Below are 20741 nucleotides of genomic sequence, written 5' to 3'. Positions count from 1 at the left end.
GCAATAAGAAGCCTGCGCACCGCAACAAAGGGTAGCCCCCTCTCACCGCAACTAGAGAAAGGCTGCGGGCAGCAACAAAGACCCAACACAGCCAAAAAAAAAGAAAAAAAAAAAAAAAGACAGGTTGGAGGTTGGTAATGTGTATATTTTCATTAAATGGACAAAGGGTCAACATTTTATTTTAAACTAGCACTTTCAAAAAGTAGTCATCAGTGAAGTTATACATTAACCAACGATGCCTATTTGAGCAGACAGGGTATACAAAGCACTGCACACAGTGTCTGTCCAGATTTGTAGGCACTTAACAAATGTCAGTTCTTTTCCCTTCCTTTGGTCTTTGCAGTCTCCTGACACTTTTCTCTCTTTTGCCACAGCACATTCCAACGCAGATGTTTTCTGTTTGGACATGATTGTAGTACAAGGCCAACAGCTTCTTTGGTTCACCCTGTTATATGCCTACTAACCTCTCTTTAGTATGTACCATCTTCTCTTACTGGATTACAGCAGCCTTTGAACCACTTCCTTGCCTCTAAATTTTTTTCATATCCACTCTATTGTCTACACTGCTTTCCCCAACCCTCTCTTAGTTTTTCTAAAATACAAATCTGGTCATGTTACCTTCTTCATAAAACCTTTTCATGGTTCTCCAAGACCTTCAGCCCTAAAACTCATATAAAGCTGTGCATGACTGGCCCTTTGTCACCTCTCCATGTTGTCATCTTTCACCACATCTGCTCTACTCCTTACTCCAGCTATAATGAACTTTGGTACAGTTGTCCAAACAGCCATGCTCTCTTGTCTTTGGGCTTTTGCACATGCTGTGCAGACTGCCTGAACTTCCCCCTTCCATTACTCTTTGCCTGACTCTTATTTGTCCTTCATTTCTTGGCTTAGGCATTAATTTCTCTGGATGGTTCTCTCTGGTTTCCCAAGGCTGGTTTAGTCATGACTCTTGGGTGCCCTGAGGACTATACACTGCATTGTATTTGCAAATATACCTCTTTCTCCCATTAAAGTAGGTTTCTTGAGGTCCTAAACTATGTTTTGTTTCCCACTTATCTCCAGTACCCTGCCCAGTGCCTGCACATAGTATGCCCTCAATAAATGCATTCTGAATGAATCTATGTTCTCTTTCCCACAGAGCCTAGCATAATAATGTACATTTACTAGATAATCTGTCTGTAACTAGGAGTGGTACAGTAATTGAGACCAAGCTCAATTGCTGTCGTTTTTCCTGGTAGTAGACGTAAGAGTAGCAGGAACTTCTAGGAAACAGTACTTTCTTTGTAGATTACATTTAATAATTGCAAATAACAAATCAGGAAAACGAACTGTTGACGTAACCAAATTCTTTAACACCTGAGAAGAAGGAAACACTTATCAAAATGTTCTTCAGTAGAACAGGAGAATAAAGAATCTGCTGCTGCTGATAATGACAACTATTAACATATACAGCACTTCTGTGTGCCACACACTTATAACCATTGTTTGTGCATTAATTTAGGGGTTAATTCCAGGGCTACACAGCTAATGAATGAGCGACAGATCTGGAACTGGAACCCAGCCAGCCTAGAGCCTGTGCTCTGAACCATTATGATAAATTGAACATGATGGTTTCTACATTATAGAGAAGAGTCTCCAAAATGACAGAAATGTGCTTTGAGTTTCTTTTCCAGTAGTAGATATCCCCTTTGTGAACAAAACATGGAAAACCCAAACAGGTGTAATAAAGCATATATTTTCTTTTAGTATAGCTAGCTGGCATACCTCAGCACATTAAAGTAATCTTTTGAATTAATCTGTTCAAGCAATGAGAGTTACTATTTACAAAAAAAAAAAATTTTTTTTAAACGTTAAGATTTCTAAGGTTACTAGAATCCAAGCTTAGAAAACTTAAAAATCAAACAAGGTGCATGAAAGCACTTGTCATTCTGACACTATACTAAGAAACATGATCAGGTGAGCTAATTGTCTTTCTATTTTGTTTACTTCAAGACGTGTTTTCCTGCAAGGAAAAAAAAGTAAAATGAGAAAATTTTTTAGGTTTCTAAAATTTAAGTATAGGCTGTCCATTTGGATGACTTTTCAGTTTAATTATCTTGTATATTGACAAAAGAAAAAGATCTGAGGGTTGTTTTAACCTCTAGTCCTATATTCTTGTCTCCTGATCGCCACTGAAATATGATCCTACTTCATGGACCAAATAGTACTTTTTTTTGAAGCCACAATTACTTAAACATACATTTTACCTTTGTCCTTTCTCAAGGCTACTGTCATGTGGATGAGAAGCAAAAAAATAAAAAGAAAATGTACAATTCTACTAACTCAGCAGTTTATGAATTATATCTGTTTACTTAAAAGTAAAAATCAAATTTTAACAAAAAAATAACACAGGGGAGAATAATGTTAAATAAACTCTTTCCAGCTGTATTATGCAAATCACATTTAAAATAGTTCCTTTCCATTTGTATTCAATGTAGTGTTCACTCTTAAAAAAACCTGAATAGGCATCTTTTTCCAAAATATTTCTTTTTCTTTCTTTCCCCCTTTGATCTACTCTGTCAGAAGCATAATATTTGATATTGTGGTTTGTTTGGAGCCAGCAAAACTCCACTGGAGTCTGTAGCACAAAAGACCTAAAACATTTCAAGAATAATGTTGTATTTATTATTTGTGACACAGTTAATATAAAACATAAGAATAATGTTAGGAAGCAGTTTTAGTGGGAAGGAAATTGAAGTTAAACACTCAGTATTCTAGTTGACAGATACATACTCAGACTTAGACTTGTGCAATTTAAAAATGGTCAAAGTATTAAGCCATTGATAACGGGGTGGGTTCTTTGTGTAACAATGAATATGTCACCATTACAATGTTTTGATACTACACTGATGTTCAAAAAAGCATGATTAATTCTAGGTAGTACATCTCTATAGCTAGTAGATTTTAAATAAAGATAATTCTTTTATTGGTACTTCAGAAGTACCTAGTGTCTTTAGTCTGCACAAAAGATCAAATTCTCAAGAAAATGACAAAAATTAAGGTGGAAACATTAGAGTTCCTTTTGGGGAAGCAGAGGGAAGGGAGGGGAAGAAGTAAATTATGTTTGTCTACAAAGATTGTTTTGCTTCTCCAACAGCACACTGTGTACCTTTTCTGAAAATAAAACAGTAGTAGTAAGCAAAAAGTGAATTTACACTATAAAATGATTTTTTAAATAGCCTAGCTACTGGGGGCTTCCCTGGTGGCGCAGTGGTTGAGAATCTGCCTGCTAATGCAGGGGACACGGGTTCGAGCCCTCGCGCATCACGATGAAGAGTGGCCCCCGCTTGCCACAACTAGAGAAAGCCCTCGCATAGAAACGAAGACCCAACACAGCAAAAATAAATAAATAAATAAATAAACTCCTATCCCCAACATCTTCTTTAAAAAAAAAAAAAAGTAGCCTAGCTATAAGAGCTGTAAGAAATGGAAAGTGATCTTTAATTAAAGGAGTGTTAGCACTGCTGCAACATCTTTCAGAGTAAAAACTGTAAATCACAGCTCTTGGGAATTGTAGGCAGAATATCTCAAATCACAAGGGTAAAGGAGAATTTATCATTATAAATCATCAGTTTACCTTCCTTTTGTTTACAGGGGCGCATGGTAGCCAGATTCAATCCCTGGTATTTTGCTATTCATATCGAACTACTGAGGCAAATACCAGGAAGCCGGTCTGGGGTTTTAGGGAAGGGTGGAGCTTCTAAAAAACACGCTGCAATATATCTGTAAAACAGATATTCCTTTTAAGTTATATTTTATACTTAATTTGTACTTTGTACCTCCAACAGAACTGGCCTCATGAAATGTGAAATGTTTATTTCTTCAATCAAATTACAAGAATCTATCCATGGTGTCCAATTAACTTTCAGGCAGAAGTTAAAAACAAACCTAATATTATAATTTTACTTAGCTCATATGTGATAGTGTAGCTTCAAGGTTGCTTACTAATATATCAATTAATGTTTAATAAGACCCCCAAATAGCAACTGAAGACTTTGAGAGATATATCCTATATTTATCTTTCCAAGGTGGGACTTCTCATTAAGATGATTAGTAATTATGTCATTCAGTTCAATCTACATAGTGCCACATAAAATAGAGAGGGAAAAGGCCAGTAATTATATAATGCAATACATTACAGAATTTAAACAGTACTTACCCATTATAAGTGGTGAGAGGCGCAAGGTAATAGATCCTCAGCACTTAATAAGCATTTAGAAATATTTTCACAATCAAAAATAAATCAGTTTCAACCAATAAAATTAATTACTGTACATTAAATCAAACCTTACCAGTTACAGTGGCTGGTACATTAAGTTTGCTTAAGTGGTCTTTTTGTGCTTTGGCTAGCATGCATATTCTATGAAATTCTTCTTTCAGATCCCGGAAAGTCTTCTCTATATAACCTCTAAAAATAAATCAACATTTTAAAATGTAAGGCTATATCTTCAAATTTTAAAAATCACGATTGAATTTACATAGCACTTTTTAATGTACCACAAAATAATTACTGAAAGGTTAAAGTTAAAGAAAAATGATTTTAAATTCCTAGAAAATGTTTCCTAAAACAACTTTAATATTTGGAGAGCCAGGTACAAAGTAAGTGATAAATTAAAGTTCTAATACATATATGTAGCAAAGACTAGCATACCTACTTATTCATATATCACACTTATGCTGGCTGTCTCATTATTACATTAGAAATCTCAGTGTATTGACTTTTTGTCCTCTGTGAACATCTTAAATAGAGACAATTAAATATTCCTCATTTTGATAAGGTTAACATTAAGAGCCATCCACATAAAACAATGTGGCCATAGTACTTGTTCTATTGAAATAGGAGAACTTCAGAGAATTCAGTTTTTAGGCCCAGCTCTGCGATTAACTGTATGACTTATTTAGGTCATTTTAACATGGTGGAGCCTTGAGTTGGTCTCTTCTAGTTTTAAAAGGCTGCTTTTTCTTACAATTGCTAAAAATTTAAAATATGTACATAAAAATATATTTCAATATTTATAATTTGTAGGGTTGGCAAAAAAGGATATAGAACTACCTTTCATGGAGTAAAGGAATGCCAAGACTCCTTGGTGAAGTTTCTTTTCTTGGAGAAGAAACCTCTTGTCTTCTTACCTTAAAGATATAAAATGATTACCACTTTAAATTGCTTCTAAACTCAAATGAGAATCGGTTAACAGAGAACACAATAGAAAATTTATCTTCCTCAATGAAAAATAAGTTTAGTTAGCTTACAGATATATATATATAGTACAATAGATTTTTTTTTTTTTAACAAGAACATTCAGGGAAAAAGGAAAATGAAAGTAGAAAAATAAGATGAAGACATGAAGTATTTCTGGTAACTTCTTCAATTACTATTTCCAGTATTGCTAATTCAAGAAATTTCCTCAAATTCATATCTTGATGAAATTGCTACTCTGATCACCAAGCATCTGACATGACTAGAAACTATAAGAAAAATATCCGTGAGTTTACTTTTTTTTCCCATTGTTGGCCTTTACATTTAAATCAATGTCTTTGTATTTTGTTATAGATTCTTTGCTGAGAAATGCGGCTGTACTACAGGAATAAAGAAAACCAAGCTACAGCTCCTTAGCATTTAACAGTTTAAAGATAGTGCAATTATGTATTTAAGCTCCTTTAACACAAGTTCCTGCCACCACCCTGTGGCTTCCACTGGTATTACATTCATCATGACACAAAAGTCAACATTTAGATTTTTAAAAAATCTTCAGTCATACCTAGAGAACTTTGTGTACCTTTTAAAACTACAAATTGATAAATCCAAATATTTGAAGAAGTCCTAATATTCAATCATTTATAATTCAACCAAAACTGTATAGGGTCTTATTTAAGTTCAAATTCAAACCAGTGTTTTATATTAGGTGACTTTTTAGATTTTATTCAATTAAGGTCATTGTAGCTCTTACTAAAATGGATGATTTTACTTCATTGTTTCTTATCATCTGAGTACATCTCCCTTATAATCTTGCTTTTCAAAAGGTTCTTTCAATTTCTTAAGAGTCTTATTTGTTCTTTAGGGAAAAAAACCTGATTCCAGTTTGTTTCTCTTAAAATTAGTATCTTCTCCAATTTCTTCAGTTTATTGCTCTACTTTTTCTAAATACTAGTGTTTGCTTACCATTTCTAAAATAGTGTATTACTTTACAGTAATTAGTAAAATATAATCTTAGCAACCCAAACAATTTTTTTAATATATTATGTCATTAGACTCAGGTAAAATAAAGATCATTTGCTGCTGCATACTTTTTGTCTGACAAATATTTAGGCCATGTCTTCTTCTGGATTAAAACTGCTTTACTGAGCTTTATAAAGCAGTCATATCAAAGACATTTGCACATTCACAGTTTGTTTTTAAAAGTGGTAGACAAGGCTTTTCTTTAGTGTTAATGTGCAATTAGAACACTCAATGGATTTTAGTGTGGACTAGGAAAAAAGGCGACATTTTAAAGCTAACCAATCACTCAGGACGCTACAAGTATAAAAACAAACTCTTAAAAGGTTATATTATATTAAATCTATAGCAACAAAATCAGAGAAGAGGTAATATTAAGAGAACAGAAACATTTGACAATTTAAGATATTAAATAAATAATAAAAGTGATTAATAGGGTAATTAATCTCCTTTTAAAATTTACTATTTGAAATTCTCAACATGAAATAAAAATATTCTATTAGGAGCTAGAAAGAACCAAAAAGAAGTGCTTCTGTAATTTTAGTCTGAAAATGAAGATAGTTACAGAAAACAGTAATGAAGACTACTCCGATTTTCAAAGTACTGATTTTGACATAAAGTAGGAATGATTGCTTCTGAAGTTAAAGAAGCCTAAAAACTAAGGGGTGGGGGTGGGGGTGGGAAAGAGGTGAAGGAAAAGGCAGGAGAAGAATGATAAATTTTACCTGGCTCGCCAAATAACTGGTGTTGACCTACTTCTGCGATGTTTAGATTTGATAACTGGTGTGGGTGAATTTATCTGGAAAAGATTTCTTGCTTGTGTTGGCAGGGGGTAAAAGGAGGACTGACTTATTGAGGAATTTCTATGAAGTATCTAAACTAAGGCCTTCTCGCTTCTTTGGAGTTAGGAACAGTTCTGCTTACTATCATTTTTGTTATCATTATTGAAGAGACATATTACTGATTGTACTGAGCAATGCATTGCACCTTCTATCATTTGCACCAAATAAGTCTATTGATATATTTCAAATGAAAGTTTTATGTCCCCACATCCTAAGAAAAAATTTCGAAAGAGACCATAACATGTTAGTTCAAAAAAAAGCAAAGCAGTTCTCTGACATTTTGAAGTAGGGTTTATCTAAAATGGGTATAGAATGTTAATATTATTTTCCACTGTAGCAATCGAACACAACTTTCTGAAAAAGATCATTTATTTTTTCAAAGGATTTAGGATTAGTATAGCTAACAGCAACTCCAACACTTTCCCCAGAAACTCAGACTTTCTTTTAAATGCTAAATGATCTTACTTAATGAAAATTACTCAGTTTGCTGAGCATCCCAGAGAGTAAGTAAACATTAAAAGAGATAATTTGTATTTTTCTATTTTCAAATATTATCCAGGTGGACCCCACACTGCAGGAAGCTGAAGTTATTACAACTTCAAATAAGAAAGCAGGAGAATTCTGAACATTATATTTTAGGAGATTTTAACATTAAATCATTCAACAAATGAATTTATTTTGAGGTACTAAAACTTAAAATACTTAACATTATAAACTGTTCCAAGTACTAGTTTGGAAATGGCGAACTTGTGGAATGAATACTGAAATAAGAGTTTTACACGTCGTACTTTTCATTTACACTTCCAGTATGGCACTGGATAAGTCATTCAACTAAATCATTAAGATAAACCCATTTGAAGCAGTTGGAAGACGTTGTGAAACGATTCCTGAAATTTCCTCTTATGTAAATTCGGAGAATTTGTTTTACTGTAAATCAATTTAAGCTTCTCATAGATGTGTATTATATATAAAAAATGTTCTGTTCAAGACTTGGTTGCATATGCAATATTTAAGAAGGAAAAAAAACAAAAAGTGGCTAATATTTAATTAGTCCAAAACCTTCTTATTCTTAATGCAGCGATAATGTTTTTGTGTTGGAATCCAAGATCTGTTAGATACCAACATTTCAAAGAAAGAAATGTATATTTTCCCCAATGCCTGCCTTTTTAATATTTGACACTAAAAGTGAAAGTATTTTTTTTTAATAAATCAATGTGAAAAATACAGAAATGATTCACAATAGCCAAGATATGAATTCAATCTAAGTGTCAACTGATGATGGATGACTAGATAAAGAAAACGTGGTATATATACAATAGAATATTGTGTGTGTATACACACACACACACACACACACACACATTTTAAGGCCGAACACATCAGCTTTAAAAAAGAAGGAAATCCTGTCATTTGAGACAATATGGATGAACCTGGAGGACATTATGTTATGTAAAATAAGATAAGGCAGGCACAGAAAAACAAATATAGCATGATCTCACTTATATGTGGAACCTAAAAAAGTCAAACTCATAGAAGCAGAGTAGAACGGTGGTTGCCAGGGTTTGGGGGGTAGGGGAAGTGGGAAGATGTTGAGTACAAAAAGTTTCAGTCATGCAGATGGATAAATTCTGGAGATCTAGTGCATAGCATGGCAACTATAGTTAATACTACTGTATTGTATACTTGAAATTTGCTAAGAGTATAAATCTTAAATGTTTTTACCACAATAAAAAAGAAAAATAACCATGTGAAGTGATGGATATGTTAATTAGATTGACTGTGGTAATCATTTCATAATGTATACATATATCAAAACATCATGCTATACATTATAAATACATAAAATTTTTATTTGTCAATTTATAGCTCCAAAAAGCTAGGGGAGAAGAAGAAATGCAATAAAAATTTTTAATCAGAATCATGTTTTTTCTTAAAAATTTTAAGCAACTAAAGTCAGCAAAATTAAATTGAGTTATGGAACTTTTAAAGATAATTCAATTCAAACTCATTAATACCTCTCATATGGAAGGAATCTAAACTTTATTTATTTATTTATTTATTTGGACATTGTACCAATTTATTTGATTGCCTGAAGCCATATACTTCAAAAGGAAATTAAAAACAGAAATGTTCTCTTCTTTATGGTATATAAGATAAAACAACCTCTTAGCTATTTTTTCCATTTTTTTTCTCCAGAATCTAAATTTTAAAAGGCTAATACTGAATAAAGGTGTTAAGTCTTCAATGATACATATTTAACCTATAGCAATGACTATCGCTTTATTCCAGGGTTCATATCAAAGATTCTCTCGAAAATTTAGTTGAGATCCTTTCATGCAAAAGGAATATTTATTTTCAGGTGGCTCAGGCAACTGAGTATAGCCAATATTTGATTTCATTTCTGAGATTACGCTTTTAAAACAGAAAAGAGCTATGTTCTTACTTGGAACAATGTCAACCAAGAAGTTAGCCGAGGTGAGATGGGATGGATTAGTAAAGGGAATATAAACTGTGGAATAGTTATAAATACTAACTTAATAAAATTTACTACAGGAAAAGAAAAAATGAGTAGTGGAAAAAGAAAGTGAAAATAAGGATTCACTTATCACTTAGATTTTTGAAACTAAGAATGAAATGTTAAAGGAGAAATTGAGGTTGAATTTACCAGTTTTAGATATATGAAACAAAAATGTTATGGTGAAGTCAAACATTGAATATGGCTGAATTAGGGAGAAAGTGAAAAAAGGGCTGAGAAAGTGAAGAGCTTAAAGTAGAAAATAGGAACAGAAAAAAGTTACAAGAGATTTGATAAGAATATAAAAGCATATTAAAAAAGAAGTTTGAGGACAAAAGGTAATTTAAAAAAATACACAGAAATTGTATTTATAAAGAACTTATGGCCATGTGAAATCTGTGGTTCTCTCACCCTCAATAATATTACTGAAAATCTAGAAAAGCAAGAGGAACACAAATCCTAGGAGCCTTGTCTGTTCCGCATGACACAGTGTGCTAGGCAAATCCACTGCCAGTGCGGGAACAATTCCAGGGCAAAATGGGATCCATCCCAGAGTTCTGAAGGAAGAGGCAAGAAAATAAACAATATAAAAATAAAATTAAATATCCCAATTACTTCCAAGTTCTTTACAAGGTTTTGGTTTAATGTAAATCCCCCAAAACTTCTATCAATTCAATGTTACAATAAAACATTAAAAAAAGTTATCTTTCTGAATTAATTTTCTTAATAGGAAGAAATATCTAATTGTGGGAATGCCTTTTTATGCAAAATAGAAAAATAACAAGTGACTAATTTTAAAAAGTAAGGTTTCCCATACTTCCTTCACCCCTTCTCTGAACACTACTTTAAAATGAAATGATTTGGGAAAATCCTTTTCATTAACTACTACTTTTTTGTCATACCACTACCATGGTGAACAGAAAATATCTTCATGAAAATAGTTGTTATTTAAGCAATTTGCATATATTAATTATTTAACTAAATCCACATAATCTTGTGAATTAAGTACTTTAATTTGATTTTTAAAGTTCACTATAGTTACTAAGGCTCTGGAGAGATCAAATATTTGTCTACAGTCTAGTAGGTGGAGTAGCTGCAATTGGAACCCAAGCCTTACCGCCCCAGGCTCTTAACCTCTCAGTTTACAGGTCCCCACTGCTAGAGAAGTGAAGTAGTAGGGTTATCTAGCATGGTGAGGAAGATATAGAAGGGTAACATTTACACATTGCACCAACACAAACTACTTTTAAGACTCTAAAACCTGTCTATCATACAACAAATATATTTCTCAGTGAGGCATAGTTATAAGCCAAGTTTTGATGTTTAAATACTGCCTGGGGAAAAAAACTTTGGTATGGCCCTTTTGTGCTCAAGAATGTCCAAGAAGAAATTTACACCCCAAAATCACCCTAGATAGACTTACTCAAGTTCTGCCAAACCAGTTTACGTGTTAACAGAGGCAATCTGGCAATAGCTTCTTAACCAGAATTTCACAGTTTAAGTATTTCTCAAATTTGTCATTAAAAGTTAACCATTTGACAAAGCATGACAGTGGAGTACCTTACTGTTAATGCTATACTGTCAAAACCTTAATTCTCTTCCTGCCTTCCTAACTACCTCCTAATAGATGACTGGGCATAGTTATAGTAGCTGACTTAAAATCCTTGTCTGATCATCTCAATATCTGCATCATCTCAGGGTTGGTATCTGTTCCCTTGAAACTGGGTCATATTTTCTTGACTTGCCATATGTTGAATAATTTTGGACTGTACCCAGAACATTGTGAATATTATGTTGGGGAGATATTCTGTTATATGGTGCCAAAGAGTGTTGATGTTTTTGTTTTTGCAGGAAATTAAGTTGGTTAGACTCAGACTCCAAACTGTCACTCCTCTGAAGAGCAGCAGCTCAGATCTTAGTTCATTCCTTTATGCTTCAGCTGCAAACTGCTTTCAGTTTGCCCACACATCCTTGGTTTTAGGGAGAGCCAGAGACGGGCTGAGTTTAAACACAGAACTTCAGGTTTACTTTCCCTGGCTCTCTCCTTTATGGGGGGGGCCCTTCCTTCTCTGGTGACTGTGGTTATTCTGGGCTCATTTTCCTTTCTGGTTCTTCCAGCCAGCATGGTGGTGGGCTTTCAATTGGAATTTTAGCCACTGGAATTGTGGCCACCCTCAGGACAAAACCACAGAAAACTCGGAATTTCACATTAGTGACAGTATTTCACAGTAGTGAGCAGCTCCTCCTTCTTGATACCTTTTTGGCTACCAGTATAATATTTAGGTTTTCTTTTTAAGTTTTGGTGTTTTCATTGGTCCCTGTTGTTCTTAGACTAAAAACGTGGGCATTCTCTAAGGTTCACACATGGGTACACTGTTCTTCCCTCATTATACACCTTTCTTATTGTTCATTCTCGTGTTAAGTCTATTGAGTATTCATTTCCTAAAGTCTGTACCTTCAGGCCCACCCTCTCTCTTGATAGCCACTCTCAATTATCTTTCAATCCAATATATTTTCACTTGTTCTGTTGTCTATTGTAGAGCACCACATTTTAAAATATAACATAATCAGGGGCTTCCCTGGTGGTCCAGTGGTAAAGAATCCGCCTTACAATGCAGGGGACGTGGGTTTGATCCCTGGTCAGGGAACTAAGATCCCCCATGCTGCGGGGCAACTAGCTCACGTGCCACAACTACTGAGCTCATGCCCGCGTGACGAAAACTATGGAGCCCAAGCGCCCTGGAGCCTGCGTGCCACAACTAGAGAGAAGCCCACGCACCGCAACAAAGAGCCCTCGCCACAACGAAGACCCGATGCAGCCATAAATAAATAAATTAAAAAAAATAAATCTTAAAAAAAATTTAAAAAAACCCAATCACCTTTTCCTCAAATCTGGTTCACACTTCTAATCCTCATTTTCCTTTGTTAATACAAGGCCATTCTCCTTAAAATAAAAAAATCTTAGGGAAAGATAAAACCTTAAAGAAACTGAGATTAAGCATTCCTAGAATAGCAAAATTCAAAACAAAACTAGGGGTCTGATAAAGGGCTACCAACTTTTTACTTTGCCAAGAAAAAACTTAGTAAAAACAACTAACTATAAAGATCTATTATCTTCTTCATGTAAAAGAGAAATGGACATTTATCAAAAAAGTAGAAGGGAGAGTTTTAGATTCAGCTTTATTAAAAAGTTTTCACTCTGTCCTCAGGACAAGATGAGAAACAAGAGCCGGGGGCAAGAACAGGGATTCTGTGGCTGCAGCATGGGGAAAGAGGAGGAAGAGAAAATGTTCAATCAGCAGCAGCAAGAAGGAAAGCAACATTTACTGTGGCCACTGGCCATCCAGCAGGAATACATTCTAGATGACACTTTCAGGGAATCTGGACAAGTCAGTGACCTCCTGCACATCATTATTTGGATAAAATGTAGAGGGAAACATGCTGCCTTAATGTTAAATGGTGAAGAGCAATTAGAGGTAGAAATAACGGTGGGTAAACCCATCCAATAAGGAATATAAAAATCACACCACTATTGATAAGCACAACCGGAAAGAGAAAACAAAAGATACCCATCTCGGAATTATTTGGTTTTCCAAAAGGAACTTATCAGAGAAGAAAAAAAAAATCATAGTTTAATGACTTACAGAATGCCTGGAAACTACTTTACAATAGTTTTATCAGGATTCTAGGAACTATCTATTTATCTTAGAGCCAAGTATCAAGTGTATGGAAAGATGTCTAATTGGCAAAGAAAAAAATCTTTCAGGGAAAAAGCTTTCATAACATGGCAAGAGTGCCTTAAGCAAGCAACAAAGACACTGAAAGAACACAGCATATTAGGTGCAAATGATAAATTAGGTGTGCCCTCCCCATCTCTCCGCCATCAAATTCTAGCAATATCTTAAAGGGGACTACAAATTCAATAAGAGTTGTTAAAATACAATATTGGGAAAAGTGCTAGCTAGAGAGTCTATGGTAAAATGAAGCTAAGTAGTTTTCTTTTTTTTTTTTTAACTTTTTTTTTTCTTTTTGGCCACGTTACGTAGCTAGCGGTATCTTAGTTCCCTAACCAGGATTGAACCTGGGCCCTCAGCAGTGAAAGTGTGGAGTCCTAACCACTGGACCACCAGGGAATTCCCACTAAGTAGTTTTCTTACTGTTGATTTTGGATCCTATAATACATTCTTGTGTTTTTAAAAATCACCACGAAGAATACATACTATGCAACATTTCACAGGTCTAGGGTTCTGTGAAATAGCTCAAGAAATGCATCAGGCACCACACCATCTTTTTTTATTTTATTTTATTTTATTTTTTTTTACGGTACGCAGGCCTCTCACCGTTGTGGCCTCTCCCATTACGGAGCACAGGCTCCGGACGCGCAGGCTCAGCGGTCATGGCTCACGGGCCCAGCCGCTCCGCGGCATGTGGGATCTTCCCGGACCGGGGCACGAACCCGTGTCCCCTGCACGGGCAGGCGGACTCTCAACCACTGCGCCACCAGGGAAGCCCACCACACCATCTTTTAACAGCATAATGCAACCCTTTGCATGTGCAGGCATCCATCTGGGTCCACCTTGTGTCCCCCACCATGAGACCAATGCAAATATAATGCTCTAGCTGCTTGCTGTTCTATAAATAACAGAGACCTTTTATACTCTGATCCAGGAGTCTCATGTCTTCTTCCAGCATCCATGAAGTTATAACTTATTAGCTTGTAGGTAGGGTAAAATCAAACCCCAGACCCTGAAACTCATGGGGTCAACAACTGTCACAATAGTATTAAATATTATTTGTCTTTTTTTTACTGTGTTGGCATTTATACTGATGATACAAAAGCAATGGTGAATAAAACTGCTGGTGCCTGAGTATGACCAAGGCCATGTTACCAAACTGTACTCACTGTATTCTTCAATGCCGTACACTCGATCAAAAAGTAAGCCAGTTTCACCTAAGAATATCCTTGATGATGACACAGTAAAAACTATTAATTTGGGCTTCCCTGGTAGCGCAGTGGTTGAGAGTCCGCCTGCTGATGCAGGGGACACGGGTTCGTGCCCCGGTCCGGGAAGATCCCACATGCCGCTGAGCGGCTGAGCCTGTGAGCCATGGCCGCTGAGCCTGCGCGTCCGGAGCCTGTGCTCCGCAACGGGAGAGGCCACAACAGGGAGAGGCCCGCGTACCGCAAAAAAAAAAAAAACTATTAATTTTATTGAATTTTGATCCCAAGCTAACATTTTTTAGTATTCTGTGTGACAAAATGGGAAATATACACAAAGGACTTCTATTTCATACTGAAGAACAGGGGGAAAAGCACTTGTGCAAGTGTTCGAGCTTCAAGCTGAACTAGTCACTTTTTTTAATGGAATGCCATTTTCACTTGAAAGAATGATTATCATGCAAGCTATGGTTATTCAGACATTTTCTCAAAAGCAAATGAAGCTAGCTTCCCACTTTAAGGAAAACAACTGAAAAGATTTGTTGTTTACAAAAAAATTTAAGTTTTCAAGTGCAAATTTTGGAAAACTTCTGTTATAGTAATCTTGACAGCTGCCCAGTAAAAAGACTTTTCTGATGAGATCAGTAATGATGTTAAATGTGAGTTAAAATATTATATCATGAAATAAGTCAATATTTGGAAGTTGTGCATAGCTCCCTGAACCAGTATTTTCCAAATGACCAATTCATGATGCTACAAAATCATACATAAGTAAAAGATACATTCAAAGTACAAGACAGACCAATGGCTTTTAATGTACCAGAAGAGTTCACTGGTTTCAGCTTTCATACTGCAGCTAACATTAAGAAATTACCACTTGCCAAGTTTTGGTATAGTATCAAAGGAAAATATCTACAATTTCTAAAAAGGTTATTAAAATACTCTTCTCTTTCCCAACTACGTATCTGTGTGAAGCTGGATTTTCTTCATGTAATTCAACCAACCAGCCAACCAACCAAAAAAAACCCACAACCACCCCCCACAAACCACCCACCACAACATATCACAACAGATCAAATGCAAAAAGCATTTCTAACTAAAAAACAAATATCTTTTTTTTACGTGGGATCTTAGTTTCCTGACCAGGGATCAAAACTTCACGCCCTGCACTGGAAGCGCAGAGTCTTAACCACTGGACCACCAGGGAAGTATGAAGAAACAAATATCTTTAAAAGAGATTTTGAGAACTTTTAGGATGACAGATTATAATATATTAATAAGAGAAACTAGATTGTTTTGGAGGGATAGCCCCAACCTACTGAGGTTGAAAAAACAGCCTTTCAGGCCTTGGTCAAGATAAATCAGGGAAAAACAGAATACAGTAACTCTGTTTAGTGGGCTCTGGAGAAGAGTAGAAAACAGAAAAATAGGAAATGTGAGAAAGACTACAAAAAGGGGAAATAAGGGGAGAAATATGATATTAGAGCTATTTAACTCTGCTTAGAAGCCAGGGAAGAGGATTTAAAAAGTGATATGCCACTTCTCATTTTCTTCTCCCCTCAAAAATTATTTCTAGTATAATAACAAAGCAAAAACTAAAATTATGTATTAAATTAAAAAACAGAGACTCACCAAGATTAACATACAGAAATCTGTTGCATTTCTTTACACTAACAATGAAGTATCAGAAATGGAAAGTAAAAGAACAATCCCTTTTAAAATCCCATCAAGGGGACTTGCCTGGTGGCGGAGTGGTTAAGAATCCACCTGCCAACGCAGGGGACAGGGGTTCGAGCCCTGGTCTGGGAAGATCCCACATGCCATGGAGCAACTAAGCCCGTGTGCCACAATTACTGAGCCACGCTCTAGAGCCCACGAGTCACAACTACTGAGCCCGCATGTCACAACTAATGCAGCCTGCGTGCCTAGATCCTGTGCTCTGCAACAAAGAGAAGCCACTGCAATGAGAAGCCCACACACCGCAACAAAGAGTAGCCCCCGCTCACTGCAACTAGAGAAAGCCCGCGCACAGCAACGAAGACCCAACACAGCCAAAAAATAAATAAATAAATAAATTTATTTTTTTTAAATTGCATCAAAAAATAAATAAAATACTTAGAAATAAATCTGAGCAAGGAGGTGAAAAGACTTACAGTTGAGAACTACAAAACACTGATAAAGGACACTGTAGTTGATTCAAGGAAATGGAAAGATATTCCATGCTCTTGGATTAGAAGAATTAATATTGTTAAAATGGCCATACTACTCAAAGCAATCTACAGACTTAATGTGATCCCTATCAAATTACCCATGATATTTTTCACAGAACTACAACAAACAATCCTAAAATTTATATGGAAACATAAAAGACCCAGAATTGCCAACACAATCCTGAGGAAAAAGACCAAACCTGGAGGTATAACCCTCCCAGACTTCAGACAATACTACAAAGCTACAGTAATTAAAACAGCATGGTATTGGCACAAAAACAGACATATGGAACAGAACAGAGAGCCCAGAAATAAACCCACACACTACAGTCAATTAATCTTTGACAAAGGAGGCAAAAATATACAATGGAGAAAAGACAGTTTCTTCAGCAAGTGGTGTTGGGAAAGCTAGATAGAAATCAATGAAGTTAGAACACACCCTCACACCATACACAAAAATAAACTCAAAATGGCTTAAAGACTTAAATATAAGACATGACATAATAAAACTCCTAGAAGAGAACATAGGTAAAACATTCTCCAACATAAATCATACCGAAGTTTTCTTAGGTCAGTCTCCCAAGGAAATAGAAATAAGAGCAAAAATAAACAAATGGGGCCTAATCAAACTTATAAGCTTTTGCACAGCAAAGGAAAGCATAAAAAAATGAAAAGACAACCTACAGACTGGAGAAAATCTTTGCAAATGATGTGACCAACAAGGGCTTAATTTCCAAAATATACGAACAGCTCATACAACTCATTAACAGAAAAAAAAAAACAAACCCAATCAAAATATGGGCAGAAGACCTAAATAGACATTTCACCAAAGAAGACGTAAGATGGCCACCAGGCACATGAAAAGATGCTCAATATTGCTAATTATTAGAGAAATGCAATTCAAAACTACAGTGAGGTACCACCTCAAACTGATGAGAATGGCCATCATTAAAAAGTCTACAAATAACAAATGCTGGAGAGGGCGTGGAGAAAAGGGAACCCTTTTACACTGCTAGTGGGAATGTAAATTGCTGCAGCCACTACGGAAAACAGTATGGAGGTTCCTTAGAAAGCTAAAAAGAGAGATGCCATATGATCCAGCAATCCCACTCCTGGGCATATATCCGGAGAGAACCATAATTCGAAAAGATACATGCACCCGAATGTTCACTGTGGCACTATTTACAATAGCCAAGACATGGAAGCAACCTAAATGTCCATCAACAGATGAATGGATAAAGAAAATGTGGTATATATACACAATGGAATACTACTCAGCCATAAAAAATAATGAAATAATGCCATCTGCAGCAACATGGATGGACCTAGAGATTATCATACTAAGTGAAGTAAGTCTGAAAGAGAAAGACAAATACCATATAACATTTATATGTGGAATCTAAAATATGACACAAATGAACTTATTTATGAAACAGACTCACAGACAAAGAAAACAAACTTATGGTTACCAAAGGGGAGAGGGGGTGGGGGAGGGATAAATTAGGTATTTGGGATTAACAGATACAAATTACTATATAAAAAACAGATAAATAACAAAGTCCTACTGTATAGCACAGGGAACTATATTCAATATCCTGTAATAAAACCATAATGGAAAAGAACATGAAAAAGAATATGTATATATACGTATAACTGAATCACTTTGCTATGCACCAGAAACTAACACAACACTGTAAATCAACAATACTTCAATAAAAAAACAAAAACAAAACCAGAGACTCAGAACAGGAGTTAGGATGAATTAATAATTCAGATTTGGAAACAATTTCTACAACAGAAGTTTCAATGTAAACATTAAAATGATTTGGATATGAATTTTCTTAGAGTTTGTGATATATTTATTATGACACCTTGGGAAAAACTATGAACTTTAATGAATAAACTTGTTGAATAACTATTTTCCTTCTACTTATTATTCTACCAGAAAGTCTATAAACAAAGACTAATCTCCAGAGAAAAGTAATATAGAAGTATTACATATAAAAAGAAGGTATATTTGATCCAATCTCTAAAAACAAAACCAGGGGGAATGGGACATTTGCTCTGACCAAGAAGGTAAGTTGCTACATACACACGTTTTCTCCAATCCTCTGTAATCCCCAGGCTAGGCTGTCATGTGCCATTGTATAATGGGCATTTCTATCTAATAAGAGATGATGAAAAGAAAGAATCAAGCCTTAAAGGAATACAGGGATAAATTTTTTTTTTTTTTTTTACAAAGGTGAGTAATACAAAGGTGAGAACATAAGCAGTCATATTTTTTTTTTAAAGTTCCTCTCTCAGGAAAGGTACTATGTGTTTTGGTAATGTAAACCATGTTTTACTTTGCCAAGGAAATCACTTGATAGTTACATATCTTGACTAATGATATAATTTCTAACATCTGTTCAAATAATAAAAACATACTTAAAAACAGGTGTTTTTATCATATACCTGTATACGATACTCTATTTTAAAGCTTTTACAATGTATATAAAACCAGGTACCTGACAATAAACCTAACCTACAAATAAATAAATATAGTTTAAGAGACTTGCAATAGAGAAAGTATCTAGATGTTGAGAGAAGCTATGGGGGCCTGAAACTCAGATGGAGATCCCTAAGTGGGTGGTGCACCTGAAGTCCAGAGTATATGAGATATGAACAGTTCAAGGATGGAGATGTCATCCAAGACCTAGACTTGTGAGGCTAGGATTTTATAAGCTACAGAAGGCCAGACAGCAGAACAACTTAAAGTTCATACAGTGTCTGCCAAAACTGTCATATATAATAACTGGAGGAACACAACATGGGCAAATGCCTTTCACTGAAGAACCGTCTAAAGAATAAAGAAACAAAAATAAAGAATAAGGAAACAAAAAAAAGCACTCTCTCCTCTGAAGTCATGATTATGTAATTTTAAAAAGTTATAGTAGGGGCTTCCCTGGTGGTGCAGTGGTTGAGGGTCCGCCTGCCGATGCAGGGCACACGGGTTTGTGCCCCGGTCCGGGAGGGTCCCACATGCCATGGAGCGGCTGGGCCCGTGAGCCATGGCCGCTGGGCCTGAGCGTCCGGAGCCTGTGCTCCGCAACGGGAGAGGCCACAAGAGGGAGCGGCCCGCGTACCGCAAAAAAAAAAAAAAAAAAAGTTATAGTAAATGAAATTGCTCTTTCAAAACCCTCAGTTTTAGCTTTCAGTTTATTTAATGTTCTCCAAAGTAGCCTGGAATAATATGGGTTCTTGCCTAGAGATTATTCTTTTTCTATTAAAATGCTGCACAAAATTTAAGTTTACATATCAATGCACATACTACCACATAAGCAAGTTAAGAATTTGTTTTCTTTCCCCTACTTAAACTAAATGTTGAGTGCCTGATCAAGCCTACCTTCAGCTCACTGGGAATTTTTATTTTTAAATTAAGGTCCTATATGTTTTATCTGTACCATAAAATGATAATTAGGATTTCATCTTGTCATGTAATTAGGACTTCACATTGTCTTTTAATTTGCTTGCTAATTGCTTTGGGTCTCCAAATCTTTGTTTCCCCAACCAGATTGTAGCTCCTTAAAGGGGAAAGATCTTACTCTTTTTTTTTTTTGTATTCCTATCAAGGACTAGCAAGACTGGGAAAATAGAAGGAGTTCAATAAATACTTCTTGTCCACTCAGCCATAAAAAGAAACGAAATTGAGTTATTTGTAGTGAGGTGGATGGACCTAGAGTCTGTCATACAGAGTGAAGTAAGCCAGAAAAAGAAAAAGAAATACCACATGCTAACACATATATATGGAATCTAAAAAAAAAAAAAAGGTTCTTTAGAACCTAGGGGCAGAACAGGAATAAAGACGGGGATGTAGAGAATGGACTTGAGGATATGGGGAGGGGGAAGGGTAAGCTGGGACGAAGTGAGAGAGTGGCATGGACATATATACACTACCAAACGTAAAATAGATAGCTAGTGGGAAGCAGCCGCATAGCAC

The 20741-nt window shown here is 35.5% G+C and overlaps 1 protein-coding gene across 11 annotated transcripts in view; it reads right to left on the bottom strand.

Annotated features, from left to right (window-relative positions):
* The window catches only part of TANK (TRAF family member associated NFKB activator), an 83629-nt gene that overhangs the window by 7467 nt on the left and 55421 nt on the right, over window positions 1–20741 (bottom strand). For all 11 annotated transcript variants that reach the window (XR_008618582.1, XM_055088138.1, XM_028478397.2 and 8 more), the window contains 2 exons: window positions 5096–5172; window positions 4335–4450 (listed from right to left, as the gene is read on the bottom strand). Coding sequence is in view for 10 of the 11 variants with exons in the window: in XM_055088138.1 (XP_054944113.1) it covers window positions 4335–4450; window positions 5096–5172 (193 nt within the window). In the remaining variant the exon portion in view is untranslated. The remainder of the gene's footprint in view (window positions 1–4334; window positions 4451–5095; window positions 5173–20741) is intronic.

The sequence above is a fragment of the Physeter macrocephalus genome, chromosome 2 (genome assembly GCF_002837175.3).
Source record: "Physeter macrocephalus isolate SW-GA chromosome 2, ASM283717v5, whole genome shotgun sequence".
Taxonomy (NCBI): domain Eukaryota; kingdom Metazoa; phylum Chordata; class Mammalia; order Artiodactyla; family Physeteridae; genus Physeter; species Physeter macrocephalus.
This window is presented reverse-complemented; position numbering and strand designations above follow the sequence as displayed.